The sequence below is a fragment of the Giraffa tippelskirchi genome, chromosome X, assembly GCF_054371585.1.
Source record: "Giraffa tippelskirchi isolate mGirTip1 chromosome X, T2T-mGirTip1v1.2.pri, whole genome shotgun sequence".
NCBI classification, from domain to species: Eukaryota; Metazoa; Chordata; class Mammalia; order Artiodactyla; family Giraffidae; genus Giraffa; species Giraffa tippelskirchi.
Genome location: NC_137289.1, coordinates 119773809 through 119790000, shown reverse-complemented (window position 1 = coordinate 119790000; position 16192 = coordinate 119773809). Strand labels below are relative to the sequence as shown.

The 16192-nt window shown below is 36.3% G+C and overlaps 1 protein-coding gene across 1 annotated transcript; it reads right to left on the bottom strand.

The window, feature by feature from the left end:
• Positions 1 to 5622: 5622 nt before the first annotated feature.
• On the bottom strand, positions 5623 to 15815 carry LOC145535745 (glycerol kinase-like). The gene is made up of 8 exons (XM_081564095.1): positions 15751 to 15815; positions 15136 to 15237; positions 14258 to 14342; positions 13268 to 13388; positions 13016 to 13159; positions 10688 to 10768; positions 7634 to 7720; positions 5623 to 5807 (listed from the first exon to the last, which is right to left on the bottom strand). The coding sequence occupies exons 1-8, from the start codon at positions 15813 to 15815 to the stop codon at positions 5797 to 5799; spliced, it is 696 nt and encodes a 231-aa protein (XP_081420221.1). The 3' UTR covers positions 5623 to 5796.
• Positions 15816 to 16192: the final 377 nt, after the last annotated feature.

The following is a 16192-nucleotide window of genomic DNA, read 5'->3' as shown; positions in this document are numbered from 1 at the left end:
CTAGAGAATACCCCCTGCTCACCACATCACCGCGACTAGAGAAAGGCCTGTGCAGGCCTGCACAAAGACCTAGCACAGCCAAAAGCAAACATAAATAAATAAAAATGTGCAAAATAATGTTGCATGCTTAATATACCTGAATACGTGAGTACATATAATTTGTACTTTTGGAATATACCAGGCAATGACTTGAAGGAAAACATTTGATCTAATCAAGAAGATAGAACTAATTTTAAAAATAATAATTATGATTTTATGTAGGTGGTAAAGCAATGATGTCATTTATAAACACAAAAGCCACACAAAAATAGAAAAGTGCAGTCTGGAAGCACTAAAGTCTTGATATGAAACAGGGTTTTTGCATAAACAAACTAATCAAAAAAAGGCCAAAGTTTAATTGACTGGTAACATAAATTATTTTTAGCATATGCAAAAAATAATCATGAAAATGCCCTTTGAAACCAAATTGCGTGTTTCAAAAAGGACAAATCTATTGAGTAAGATCAGAATCACTAATTTTAAACTATATTCAATTGTCACAGATACAGATAGATATTTCTCACAACATAAATATTGCATAATCAAATACTACTTTATGTAAAACCTATTCAGCACACTAAATAAACTCCATAATATGTCATGCTTTTTAGTAATTATATTTCTCTCTCCAGCATGCAATATTTAATTCAAGAATAATTTACTGAAGGAGTAGATGGCAAACAGACATTGTTTTCTCCTAAAAACACTGTAGTAAAGAAAGAGACGTGGTGGTAAATTAATAAAAGGCTGAAGGTTTAAAATGAGCTTGAGGAGAAAGAAGATGAGATTAAACCTTCAAGAAAATTAAGACACAGCACAGTTTCTTAACTACAAGTCACGTTACTGGTAATTATGGTAATATGTTTTACTTAATATGTTCAGAAGACTGCCTCCTCATTTACCAAGTCTTTGGGGAAAACGAGTTAGCTGTACCCTTTTGATCAGTATATTCTGTTGGACAGACCAGGAAAATCCCTGGGAAGCTGAATGGGAGCCCAGATCTTCTACTTCTTCATAATCTTTTATGTAATAGTGACTAAAGGATTTTTCTTATTTCCAATATTAGATACTTGAAAAAGAGTTAATGAAAGTGAAATAAAAAGGAGATACATTTATTAACCTCCATATTTTCGAGGAGCAAATAAAATTTATTTCCTTCAGAGGACTCATTTCAGGGACTATAAGCTCACATGCTGTCAGGGACTGGACAAATATATTTATTTTACATAAATGCAAATTATACTTTCATTGAGGTATAATTCATATACCATAAATGCACTCCTTTAAAGTGTATGCTTCAGTTTTTAGTATATTCACAAAGTTGTGCAATCATCACCCCAAAAGAAATCCTGTCCATTAGCAGTCACGTCCCTTTTCCCCTCCCTGTACCCCACCCCCCTAGACTCTGGCAGCCACTAATCCACCTTCTGTCCCTGTGAATTTGTCTATTCTGGACATTTCATGCAATCTGAATCATACACTATGTGGCTTTTTGTATGATTTTTCTCTGTTTAGTTTTCAAGATTCATTTATGTTGTAGTATGTGTGTGGTACCTTATCATGTTTACATGTGAGTAATATTCCACTGTATGGATATCTCACCTTTCATTTACCATTCATCAATTGATAAGACGGTTGTTTTCTCTTGAGCTATTACGAATAATGCTGTCATGAACATTCATGTACACTGGCCTCAGAATTTAAGCTCAAAAATTTAGATTTGCAAGGGGCTTCCATGGTGGTACAGTGGTTAAGACTCTGAGCTTCTGCTGCAACGGGCGAGAGTTCAATCCCTGCTTAGGGAACTAACATCCTGCACCGCAATGTGGCATGGCCAAAAATTAATTAAAATTAATTGAGCAACTAGTTTTTAAAAACTTTGTAAAAAAAACTTTCTATTTCATATTGGGGGTGTAGCCGATTAACATGAGCAACTTGTTTTTAACCTATCTTCTGTTTCTCAGAATATTTATCTTTACAGTCCCCAAATTTAACTTAATAGGTCATTTTCACTAAAACTGATGACAGGGAAATCTTTAGAAATTCTGGTGAGAGTTCTTTGTCTGTGATACTTAACACATTTTATCCTTTAACGTAAGACCGGAGCTAAGATATGTATCTATAAAGTATAGATCAAGTAGCAATCAAGTTGGTTTTGAAACTCACTCAGTTTTCCAGTAATGCCTATTATGTGACCTGATGAATTGTTAGGTTGCAAGAACAGATCAAGTAAACTTCCTTATTTAAAAAGTATAGTTAAAACAAGCTATTACAAAGTTCTAGTTAAAAACTAATTCTTGGAACACTTTTACACTGTTGGTGGGAAGGTAAAATGGTGCAGCCACTATGGAAAACAGTATGAAGATTCCTCAAAAAATTAAAAATAGAACTACCATATGATGCAGCAATTCTACTTTTGAGTATATATCCCAAAGAATCGAAATCAGGATATCTACACTCCCAGGTTCACTGCAGCATTATTCACAACAGCCAACATATAGATACAACCCAAATGTCCACTGACAGATGAATGGATAAAGAAAATGTGGTATATACATACAATAGAATCTTGATCAGCCTTAAAAAGAAGGAAATTCTACTGTTTGCAACATCAATGGACCTATAACACCTTATGCTAAGTGAAATAAACTGGACACAAAAAGAAATACTGCATAATCTTCCATTATGTGTGGAATCTTAAAAAGTCAAACATATAAACAGAAAGGAGATTGGTGGTTAGCAGGGGGTGGGGTGAGGGGGTTCAATGGGTATGAAGTTAGTTACACAAGATGATTAAGTCCTAGAGATTGCTGTACAACTTAGTGCCATAGTTAACAATACGTTATTGTGCATTTAAAAATTTAAGAGGGTAGATTTCATGTTAAGCATTCTTAAACATACAAACACAGAAAGCAAAGGGACACAAGGAAATTTTTGGAGGTGATTGGTATGTTTATAACCTTGATTTTGGTGATGGGATAATGGGTGTATGCATTAAGTCCAAGCTCATCAAAGTATATACATTAAATATGTACAGTTTTCTATATATCAATTATACCTTATTAAAGCTATAAAAATAGTAATTTTTGCACTTCTCTTTATGATTAGACACTATGAGGTAAAAACTACCTACTTGACTACCAATGCTGTTATAGTTTCTGTGCTATGACATCTTTGTTTCATGGTTCCTCCTAAATTGCAATCATTCTTCATTCCCACAGGATACAAAATACCTATAAGCCAAAGAACTGAGACTTAGGCATTTAAAAAAAAAACACACACTAAACAATTCTAAGATATCATTACAGAAGCAAAAATGCATTATTTATGTTACTGATTACCTGGAGAACAAAAGATTGAGGTGTTGGCGATTGAGTTCAGAAAATAATGGCGTACTTGACTCCACCAACTCACCCAGGTAGAGAGGAACTGAAGCATAGAGTGGAACCAGTAAGCCATGGTTAGCCATGACTGCAAGACTCTATTGAGAACAGCTGCTGACCTCACCGGGGCATTTTCTGGATGCTGAGATGGGACAGTGTAGTCTTTTTTAACAGAACAAGTAAGGTGCTCATCGTCCCAGAAACTACTTCTTCAGCTGTTGGTTAATTCTTCAGTGTGTGCCTGATCAAGGGCTAACAGCTGAGCTGAACGTTTCCTGAATCATCTTTCTCAATTAACTTTGATCTAAGTTCTAGTCTGTAAATGAGAAATGCAAGTAAGAATGAGGGTCAATTTATTTTAAGTAAATTTATCATTAAATATCAACGTGTATCATTTCAAACATTTATAAATATCACAATTTACAGAAAATTAATGTAATCTTAAAATTATTGGAACAATGATTTTCACAGTTATTTACATTAACTCAAACTACCTTTGTAGAAACAAACGATGTTTAAAAGTGTCCTTGCCACAAAATAATAATTTCATAGTACCGTTCTGTAACATTTATGTCACTAAAGTGGCAGCTGCACCAATAAAACCCAGCAGATTCAATAATTTACAAACAGCATAATCAGAACTGAAAATGCAAGCTACCATTCATTCCAAACAAAACAAAACCTTTTATATTAATATACAAATATTTTTCCATTTTCATCACTGAAGAAAATAATTAGGAGGCAGTACTTTCTTGTTTGTAGTAAAAAAATTAAGCTTCTTTTAAAATTGACATTGAGAAGCTAGATTAGGTAAGTTGCTATAATGCCTCACATTAAATTTTTTGAGAATTTCTTGGTTGTGGCTGCAACCCAAGAAGGAAATTCTTGGGTTTACTGGAAGCTTTTTCTATCAATTAAACCATTTTTATGTTGTATTAATAATATGTCCATAAGCAGAGATAACTACTTGTCATCTCAAATAGACATTTTAATTTCTCATCAGCAATTTATAACATACTTAGATGGAAAGAGATTCTTGGCTCTTTTTTTCTACTTAAGTTTATAAACTTTTTTTGATATTCCCTCAAAAGGATCCCAAATAGGTCTAAATTTATATCAAAGGAAAAGCAAACTTTATATGGACTAAGTGCTTGTATTTGAAAACAATATTTGCTATAGTATTCCACAGGGGTTTTTTTTTTAGCATATAAAAGTATGGTATAAGAAATTATAGTCACAATAAAGTACATTTTCTTTCATTCACATAGAACATATACTTAAATTTTAAATGTTGGCTCTTCAAGAAAGCTTTTCCTGGGAAATAATATGCATAATTGTTGCCCAAAAATGTATACAGCTGTTTTCCCCAAAATATTTATACACATAGTGGTCCACTTAAGACCAGCCCCATTAGAATCCACTGAATATAATGTGTTCTTAATTTATAAATGGGCTACCCTCAGTATATAAAATATAAACACATGTATGTTACACATACAAAGTAAGAAATATAAAAAGGAGAGATGAAAAGAAAAGGAAGTATTCTTCCCTATAAGATCCTGACAGAAATTCAGTGTAATTAGTGAGAACATGTACTCTTAATTTATAAATGGGCTACCCTCATTATACAAAATATAGAGACATATATGTTATACACAATGTAAAAAATATAAAAAGGAACGAAAAAAAAAAAAAAGGAAAGTGTCCTTCCCTATAAGATCCAGATAGCAATTCAGTATAATTAGTGAGACCATGTAAAATACATGAAGAATTTTCAGTTTTGGCAAATACTTTTTAGAAAAATGCCTAAAGAATGAGGGTACGAAATTTCTATTTTAAGAATTTAGTAGAGGCTTCCATTTAAACATTTAGTGAAGATGTTGTGGTCTCCCTAATAAGCAGAGAAGAGGACTTTGGGTAGGGGAGTCTGTTAAAAGGAAGCAAACAAAAAATCACAGATTTTTAGCCAGTTAGTAATAGCCCCTTAATGAAGCGTGTGTAGTGCAGGAATCAAATCCTGGCCCATCAGAATTTGAATATACGTGATGAAAGATTCCAATGGATAGGATCTGAATTCTTCCTAGATCTTACAGGGAATGAGGCAGGAAATGATTGCAAAGGAGGGGGTCAGCCCCAAAGGTGGCTGGTCCAATCTTAACTAGTGCTGTTAAAAAACACACCAAATGTTTCTATAGCATTCTTTCTGCTGCATTTTCTTTATTTCAAGCCACAGGTCTACTTGGAGGATCATGCAGCAAGTGGCTTATAAATAAAATCAGTCTATGAATAGTGTCATCACATTAAGAGACAGAATCACTGGATTCTCTCCATAGGTAAAGAGCTCGCATCTTTGGAATCCATGAGTTGGTAGTATTTACGGCATACCTAAAATGGGACAAAAATCATATATATCAATAATAATCAACATGCAATTTAGGAGTTAAAGCAATGAAGATGATTCGATCATTATTGAGCTAGAAATTCCATATGATTCCTAAATATTGCTTCACAGGTAAAATGCAACAAATATAACTGGGCCAATTTCAAAATTAGCAAATGAACGCTATTGCTAACTGTTTACCAAGACAAGTCATTCCAATTTTTCTCAAATCTCAGCATATGTTACCAAGAGAGATCCTAAAGATGGCAATCATATCTATTTTGGAAGTCTGGGAATTTGGACATTTACTGTATCCTTTAGCTTAGAGATATGTTATATATCCTATTTTTTCAAAGACCAAGCTTTTTCATTCTGTACTGGCATCAAAGGGAAACAGAAGGGGAAAAAATATCGATGAAAACATTCAGCTGCAATGCTATTTTCTTTCCTTTTCCAGACCATCATAATGCAGCCAAAAACAAACAAACAAGCAAAACAAAACAAAAAAAACCTCACGATAAAGAAAAAAAATAGAACTTTTCCTAAAACAGAATTAAAAAAAATTTAAATTATAGTTCTTCTGGGGAATACTCAGACTCTTCCACCAAACATTCCTGAGAAGCAGAAAGAAAATAAGCATCTGCTAATTCTGTACAGATTTATGTATACAGAAGCCTTTTGTAAGGTGTAAAGCACTAATACCAACATGGTTGTTATGGAAGAAAAAGATTTGAACAAATTTATTATAAACAAGAACACAGAAAAAGGTAAATCTAATTTTAAATTCTCATGCACATAATCATGAAATTTTATCATAATTTAAAAGATAATTTAATGTTCTGCTAATGTAGATAATTTTTATTCCCTTTCTGCTAATGTAAATAACTTTTCATTCCATATTTATATATAGTGCTTTAGTGATGATGCCAAGCTGATTAATGCTTGTCAGACTTCTAAAAACAGATGTTCTCCCATATCAATAAAAAATTTTTACATTTTAAACCCAGGTCATCTTGTAATTAATTAAGAGAAATAATTCAACTCTTTCCCTAATTAAGAAGATTTTTTAAATGTTTCACTTTCTTGGCAACATATGAAGTATGTCATTTCCATTTAGGCCATTAATTTGAAGAAAAACTGAGCTATTATCAGGAACAACTTCCAAAAATGATTATTATATTTAAATTAATGCTGGTTACACAGTGAGTTTTATAATGTACTGAGCAATTTTACTTTTATAAGAATATTCAGAACATGCAAAAGTAATAATTCAGTTTGAATTTCACCCCCAATTTATTTCAGCAATAATTAAAAAAAAATTTCAGTTCACCAATGTATTCTCTTAACTAAAATAAAAGTGACAATACATTTTCCCCAGGTTTAGAGTTTTACAGAAACTCTGCTAACATACTCTGGCCGAAAGTCTTACCAGGATTGAAATGTTAAGACTTGTGTAGAAGATTTTCATAAGCATGAAAAACAACTTAGGCACATTTGAAAGCAAATTCAATTGATTTCAAATACTATACATTTCATCTAACACTCTGAACATCCTTTCATTTAAGCATGAACAGTAGTACTTGTGCTTACTGCTGCACTTGCCAGCAGAATGTAGCCCCTCAAAGAAAATCATCTACTAAAAATCAAAGAGAATAAAAGCAGAGTCACAGTCCTTAATTCTGAATTAAATGGTATATTAACTAGACCTTTAATAGATTTTCCAGGTTCCTAAGAACAGGAAGAAGGAAAAATACTGAAAACTTTCTGTTGATTTATACACAAATACATTAACGCTAACTCATATAATTGTCTAATTTAAAGAGGAACTGACCTGAGAGGTACCTTGCTCCGATTAACATTACCACGCTACTCACTATAAAAAAGCCCAAGGGTAGACTACAGAAGATACTAGGGTCACCTGTTGTCATCCGAGTAGGAGGGAATTCCAGTCAAGCAAACCAAAAGAGAGACACATAATTACAATATTTGTGTTAAGAATCACATGATAGCAAAAAAAAAGTTATAAAAATAGTATCAAAGAGTTATTACTTTAAATCAAAACCAGAATCCAAACTGAGGGCTTATGACAGTTAACAAACGGTACAGATAGCATGCCACAAATAGCAAGAACATAGAGCATATAGACCAACATAAACCTTCCACTGGCAAAGCCAAAGAAAGCTGAAGGAGAACTTTCTTTTTGGGAGGCTGCTGATTTTAGCTTTCTTGGTTCTTCCCCAAAAGATACTAAGTGAGCAATCCCATTCCCCATCCAGATTAAAATTATAGATCCTTTGGCTATCAGAGAAGAGTTATATTAGTCCAATTCATGAGTTTGAAAATGAATTTCAAACCCTATTGGTTTCATTTTCTTTTTTACACACAGTTGGTATAACAAAATGAACCTGAAAATTAATGTTACTATAATTTAAAAACTAAACTGTATTAATCTACATTTTAAAATATTGTCTGAGAACACAATTGTTTTGATATTTTCTAACCTGATTGAAAACATTTCCTTTAAAGAATAGCTAGATAGATACAGACATAGGCTTTTCTTGAATTTAAACATTATGTATCTTGAACATTTAACAATTTTTGAAGAAAATGTTATTTTGGTGGGTTTGGAGTACAAAGTCATGAAGTCATTACTTATCATAAGCTCTCTCCAAAAAATATTAAATCCCCAATCATTTCTACAACATTTAAAACATATTAAATTGTATGTTAAAAATTCTTTACATTCCATTCAAATATAGTTACCAACAAGAAAATAAATATGAATGCTTCAAAATTGGCAATATGCTTTGGAAATTAAGCTAACATAATATTCTTCCCATAAATTAAAACTATTTAAAGAGGATAAGAGGCCAGGCAGCAATTTGAATAGCCTTATGAGATCATCAAAACAAGATTCTATCTGTACTATTATTACATAGCTTACATTGCATGAAGAACAATCAGCATTTCACTAATTGAATATTGTTATCTGGATTATTATACAGTTTTTGAGACTCTCAAAATGTTGTACATGAGTGCTTTTCATAAATCTACTACAAATTGTTTTTTACACTTTGCCTTAAATACACTGCAGCCTAACTGAAACAAAAATCAAGTTTGAAAAATCGAAAGCTCTCAAAAAATCAAATTATTTTATCATCAATTCTGATGGCAGAAACAAAAGAATCATGTAATTGTCTTTATCCACTTTTTCTTGGCATTTTAAGTTCACTGACAGTAAGGTAAGCAAACAGAGAGAAAATGATAATTGGCTTTGTGGGAACTTGGCGATTAAAATCATATCCTCAACTGCAAGTAAGGAAGAAGTATGTATGGTATCAACATGGAGGCAGATACAGCGAGGGAGGGGAACAGGTTGAATTGTGCCGTTTTATTTATTTATTTGGCCATATAATATTTTTTTGGCCATAAAATAAATAAAATACATTTTATTTATTTATTTTTTGGGAGCATGCGGGATCTTGTTCACTGACCAGGGATGAACCTGTGCCCCATGCATTGGAAGTGTGGAGTCTCAACCACTGGACTGCCAGGGAAGTTTCTGTGCCATTTAAAAAAATACAACTAGTCAAAGAAATCACGGAACTCATTTTCATCAGCTTTTAACTGAGGGCAACCAGAAAATAAATCAGAGTGCACGGCTGTTGCGTCCTTCAAAGCAACTACCACTGTGCTACAAAAAATACCTATGATTGAGAAGTTTAACTGCAAAAGGTCTCAAAACTGCAGACAATCTTAGCAAGAAAGGCTTTGTCACCATCTTAGAAAGAAAGGTGGGTCTCAGAACAAAAGATGTCAAGACAATGGATATTAAGCCTAAAGCTTATTTAGGATAATAAACAAAAGCTTCAAGTAGAAACAGGATGATCCCAGAAGCTTCTCTGAAAAGCTAGATACATTAAAAGTGGTTCTTGGGACTTCCCTGGTGATCCAGTGGCTAAGACTCTGGGCTCCTAATGAAGGGAGCCCAGGTTTGACCCCTAGACAGGGAACTAGACCCCACATGCTGCAACTAAGCACTGGTGCAGCCAATAAATAAATAATTTTTTAAAAAAGTGGTTCTATACTCACTTCGGGGTTGGAAGGCAGGCTATATTTCATTTATAAACTCCTCTCTCTTAAACTATATGCTTCAAAATATTATTGGCCATTGTTTCATTCATTAAATTCCAAATCTTGTATTTAGCAACGGATTACAATATCATGCCATATTAAAGGTATGTTAAAGGCTGTTTCAATATTAAAGGCAGCTCAGAGCTGTTTACAACTAAATAGTTTATTTATGGTAGATACCTTCCCATCTAAGTGATTAAAAACAAAAGTCCTCTAATTTCTGCCAAGAGCATTTCCCAATTATGACATTTCTAATTTACTATGCTTGGTACTTTTCTTCCTCTTATTTCAATGAATTCTCACAACATACACTCACTAAGGGCTTGGGAGCAGTCTAGGAAGTCGTGAAATGTATTATGAAATCAATATAGCTTTTGGTCGGTTCAGGTCATGAAGACAGCCTCCCAAAAAGGCAAAGTCAGTTACGAAGAGAAAAAAAAAAGTTTAGTTGATTTTTTTTTTCATTAGGAAGAAACTAGAAATACTTTTACTTTTAAGAAAACTAAGTTATCAATCAAAGTACCAGGAATAAACTAATAAGGAAAGGTATGGCAGGATAGAGATAAGCACATATATCAATCTGATAATTTACATTTTATGTTTAGAACTTTAAGTATTTTCAAAATGTTAGAAACTATGAGCATATGATAATGCTATTCTTCAGAGCAGCCTTGCTAAGTATAAACAGATACTTAAAGAAGCTATTTAACATACTAGGACAAAGTGGCAATAACAAAAAAAACATTTTTACCACTTTCTGAAGACTGAGTTGTAACCCAACCCATTGATTTCATCACAGCTTTCTTCCATGTAGAATAACGAATTTCACTTTCTAGAAATAGAAAGTAGGAAAACCATACATAAGAAAGGCAGTTTACTGAATGTTAGGTGGCAGACTGGACGGGAGGGGAGTCTGGGGGAGAATGGATACATGTATACGTATGGAATCATCTGCCAGGAGACTCCAGTTCGATTCCTGGACTGGGAAGATCCACTGAAGAAGGGATAGGCTACCCACTCCAGTATTCTTGGTTTCCCTGGTGGCTCAGACAGTAAAGAATCCGCCTGCAGTGTGGGAGATCTGGGTTCAATCCCTGGGTTGGGAAGATCCCCTGGAGAAGGGACAGCTACCCACTCCAGTATTCTGGCCTGGAGAATTCCATGGACTGTATAGTCCATGTGGTCACAAAGAGTCGGACACAACTGAGCGACTTTCACTTTCACACGTATGGCTGAGTCGCTTTGCTGTACACCTGAAACTATCAATAACAACTGTTAGTTACTATGCTACTGGGAAGTCGCTCAGTCGTGTCCGACTCTTTGCGACCCCGTGGACTGTAGCCTACCAGGCTCCTCCGTCCATGGGATTCTCCAGGCAAGAATACTGGAGTGGGTTGCCATTTCCTTCTCCAGTGGAACTGCCCGACCCAGGGATCGAACCCAGGTCTCCTGCATTGGAGGCAGACGCTTTAACCTCTGAGCCACCAGGGAAGTCCGTTAGTTACTATACTCCAATAAAAAATAAAAAGTTTTTTAAAAAAGAAAGACAGTTTACTAAGATGTTCTAAGTACTAATATTCACTCATCATTCTTGACAAATTGTTTCACTTATTCAACTGATGTTTGTTACACTGTATTTAACTGACATGGAGCTTTACCAGGACTCCGATCCCAGTATGGCTGCCAAAGACTGCCAGTGACGGCAGAGAGAAGCTTGTGTGGAAGTTGGAGGGAAATTCAGCCTGGTCTGCAAACTGAAGGGAGATGCAGAGACAGGCTACCTGCTAAGACCAGGTCATTCACAAGCAGGTGGTGATGAATTAGAAAGGAGAATCCTATTTGATCTGCCTTCTCTTTGGGGGAAGGCAGAGGACCTTGGAAAGTGAAAGTCGCTCAGTCGTGTCCAACTCTTTGTGACCCCATGCACTGTAGCCCGCCAGGCTCCTCTGTCCATGGAATTCTCCAGGCTGGAATACTGGAGTGGGTAGCTGTTCCCTTCTCCAGGGGATCTTCCCAACCCAAGGATCAAACCCAGGTGTCCCGCATTGCAGGCAGATTTTTTACCATCTGAACCACCACAAAATTCACTATGATACCATTTTATAGACAGCTTTTTAAAAAGGTTTAAAACCAAATTGAATATATAAAACCTGACTTTTGTACACAAACTTAATTACAGGTATTAGAGCTTCCCAGGTGGTGCAGTGGTAAAGAATCCACCTGCCAATGCAGGAGATGCAAGAGACATGGATTTGATCCCTGGGTTGGGAAGATCCCCTGGAGGAGGAACTGACAACCCACTCCAGTATTCTTGCCTGGAAAGTTCATGGACAGAGGAGCCTGGCGGGCTACAGTCTATTGGTCGGTCTTGTGGCTTAGTTTTGTTTGTTGCAACAGTGAGTCAAATATTTAATGCTCATTGATGTACATTGTTGCTGCTTTTGTCAGGCTAGCCCTGCTGTGCTTAGTTAAAAGTTACCAGAATGGTCCTTAGCCCAGTTAATCCTGTCCTAAGACTGGGCATTGGCACTAAAGATGACCCAATGCAGACATGATGTGTCGGTGGTCTATATATCTCCCTTGTCACTGTCAGAAAAGGTTACACTAACAGGCTACTAATAAAACTGATACTGTGGCACTGTTATCCTTGTACATGAAGAGACTATAAACAGTAGAAGTGAATGGTAAAACAGTGATTATAGAAGTTTGTTTTTTTTTTTTTTAATAGGGAACTATTTCTCTTATTCACATTCATTCAAATATGAAGCCAAGTATGTTCAGCAGCTGAATATGAAATTACCTTTGCATTTGCAATCTTATTTCATTTCTTGATTTGTGACTAAACCACCAAACTCTCTCTCCCTTTTCACAGTACACCAATCTTCAGTTTTTACAAGTACCCTCACTGAAAAAGGTAACTGTGGAGCACAGGGAACTATACTCAATATTATGTAATGACCTATAAGGGAAAAGAATCTGAAAAACATAGTATATATAATTGAATCACTTTGCTGTACTGCTGGAACTAACACAACATTGTATTAGAAATCAACTCTACAATAAAAATAAATAAAAGTACCCTCAGCGTTGATCTGAGGTTCAAATCGCTCCATTGTGACAGCCGACAAGTCCTCAGGCTCCAGACTCCAGACTCCAACCCCTTCTGCAGCTCCTGCAGCCATGGCGGCTCCCAGGGCAGTTGTTTCAGGCATGGACGGCTTCACTGAGGGGAGCGAACAACATCACTATCTTAGCAGTTACATATGCCTGAAAAATCAGTTCTTCCAAAAAAACATGACTATTGGGGTTTGAAGGAATGAGGGTTACTGACCTACTGGAATATACAGAATGTCTGCTTGTAACTGCATAAGGATTTTGTTGTTGGTCATTCCACCGTCTACCTGCAAATGGCTGAGTGGAATTCCACAGTCGCGGTTCATGGCGTCCAAAATCTGAAAAAAAAAAAAAAAAACCCAGTGCAATGAACATCATCAAAGTACCACACAGTAATATCTCAGAAAATAGCCATCTTCTACTTAAAAATACGCAAAAGCTCCCCAAAGCCTACAGAAGGAAAATTGAGATTTCTTCTAGGTCCTCCTTGATCTGGTTACCACCAACCTTTTCTCTTACCACTCCTCTGTACTCACCTCTATATTCAAGCAAGCCAGACAACTCTATTTTGCACCCTGATTTCCTGCCGTGGTATCTATGTTTGTGCTACTACTCAAATCCTTTGCCTAATATGTGTCGCTCAGCATCCCCTCAACTGTAAAATGCCCAGTGCCCAGCAGCTAACAGGAACTTAGAAAGTAATGACAGCTGGGAAAAGAAAACAAACTTGCATTTATTACATCACAGTTTAGGCAGGCTTAATTTAAAAAAAAAATTGGGGGGGGGGCCTTACTGTGCAGCCCATGGGATCTTAGCTCCCTGACCTGGGATGGAACCCGTGCCCCCTGCAGTGGAAGCATGAAGTCTTAATCACTGGACCGCTAGGGAAGTCCCCAGGCTTAATTTCTGATTATGCTGGGAAGATTGAGGGCAAGAACAGAAGTGGGCAGCAGAGGATGAGATGGTTGGATAGCATCACTGACTCAATGGACATGAGTTTGAGCAAACTCTGGAGATGGTGAAGGACAGGGAAGCCTGGCGTGCTGCAGTCCATGGGGGTCACAAAGAGTCGGACACAACTTAGTGACTGAACAACAAGAACAAGCTTATTAAATTCTCATAAAATTCTAGCATATACATATATATAAAATTGGTTTAGGAATAATAAAGGTGGATTAAGTACAGGAAAAAGGCCCATGTTGATTACCTCTCGAGTTTGGAAACAAACAGCTTCTAATGCAGCAAAAGCAATATGGCATTTATTGGTGAACTGAGTGAGCCCACAGATGATCCTAAAAATACACACAAAGATTTTTAAGATTAGAGCAGAATAAATGAGTCATCAATCGGGAATGTGCTAAATATGGAAAGGTTGAATTTGGTACATAGACGTGTACGGGGTCAGGGGGGGAGCCAAAACTGGGCACAAACATTAAGTAGCTGGCAAAATCCTTATAGTCTACAATGTTGCATCCACATATGAAAAAGTTCATGATCTATCTGAATAGATGACAATAATATAAAACCAAATCAATATTCATTTAGATGATGGCCTTTTGATACATAACTTGCAGGTATCTTGAAGATAAATGATAATAATACTAACATGAATAGGAATATGGCCGGGGCTTATTTTCAGATGACATAACTTCATGGGTTTTTTTTTCTAATATTTATTTATTGATTTGGCTGAACCAGGTCTTAGTTGTGGCAGGTGGGATCTAGAACCTAGGTGCCCTGAACTGGGAGGGAGGGCAGAGTCCCAGCCACTGAACCACCAGGGAAGTCCCTGGAGTTCTTCTTTATGTCATGCCACGGGGCATGCAGTGTAGTATCTTAGTTCCTCAACCAGGGATTGAATCCATGCCTCCTGCAGTGGAAGCGTGGAGTCCTAACCACTGGACAGCCAGGGAAGTCCCAACTTCTTAGAGTTTAAAGGTTCTACAATTATACTTCCCAAGTATAAAAGATTTCCTCCATATTTCAAAATCATTTGAAAATATAAAACTATTAACCAATAAGTTCTTAGCTAATATAGTAAATAAATCAAGACTGACAAAAGCATACCTTATTTTCAATTCTTACCCTCTTGCACTGGGCTCCCAATAAGGTGCATACAGCCCCGAAAATGCTGGGACGAAATAGCAGCCATAAGAAGTACCTACTTCTTTAGCAAGTTTTTCTAACATTAAAAACAAACGACAACAACAAAAAAAAAACACAAAAAATCATTCTAGTATATACTACTTCTTTCCATCAACAAGCACACGTGTTTAAAAAATTAGGACGGGACTTTTGATTTCCTAATATGCAGTACAGCAAAATGTTGCTAATTGTAGCAGAATACAAGCAGCAAGAAAAGCAAATTTCTCCACATTGAATACCTACCACTAAAATATAACCCAGTCCAAGAATGACAGGAACTGGATTAGTTTTGTTAAGGTATTGTAGCTCATTTCCACTATTTTTAAAAAAATATTTAATTTATTTTCGGATGTGCTGGGTCTTTATTGCTGTGCACAGGCTTTCTCTAGTTGCAACGAGTGGCAGCTGCTCTCTAGACATGGGGCACAGGTTTCTCATCGCCAGTGGCTTCTCTTGTTGTGGAGCACCAACTCTGGGGCATGTGGCCTCAGTAGGAGTGGGGTATGGGCTTAGATGCCCCATGGCATGTGGGATCTTAGTTCCTGGACCAAGGATTGATCCTGTGTCCGGTGCATTGGCAGGCGGATTCTTAACCATTGGACCATCAGGGAAGTCCCCATTTCCACTATTTTTAAGGTTGCTGACTAGCAGATGAAGAAGTGGCCTTCATTGCATTCGGAATCAGAAATGTGTCCCTGTGTGTGTGTCTGTGTGTGTGTGTGGGTCTGTCTGTGTGTGTGTGTCTGTGTGTGTGCGTCTCTGTGTGTGTGTCTGTGGGTGTGTCTGTCTGTGTGCATGTGTCTGTGTGCGTGTGTCTGTGTGTGTGTCTGTGTGTGTGTGTCTGTGTGTGTATCTGTCTGTGTGCGCGTCTGTGTGTGTGTCTGTGTGTGTGTGTCTGACTGTGTGTGTGGCTGTCTGTGTGTGTGTGTCTGTATGTGTGTCTGTCTGTGTGCATGTGTCTGTGTGCGTGTGTCTGTGTGTGTGTCTGTGTGTGTGT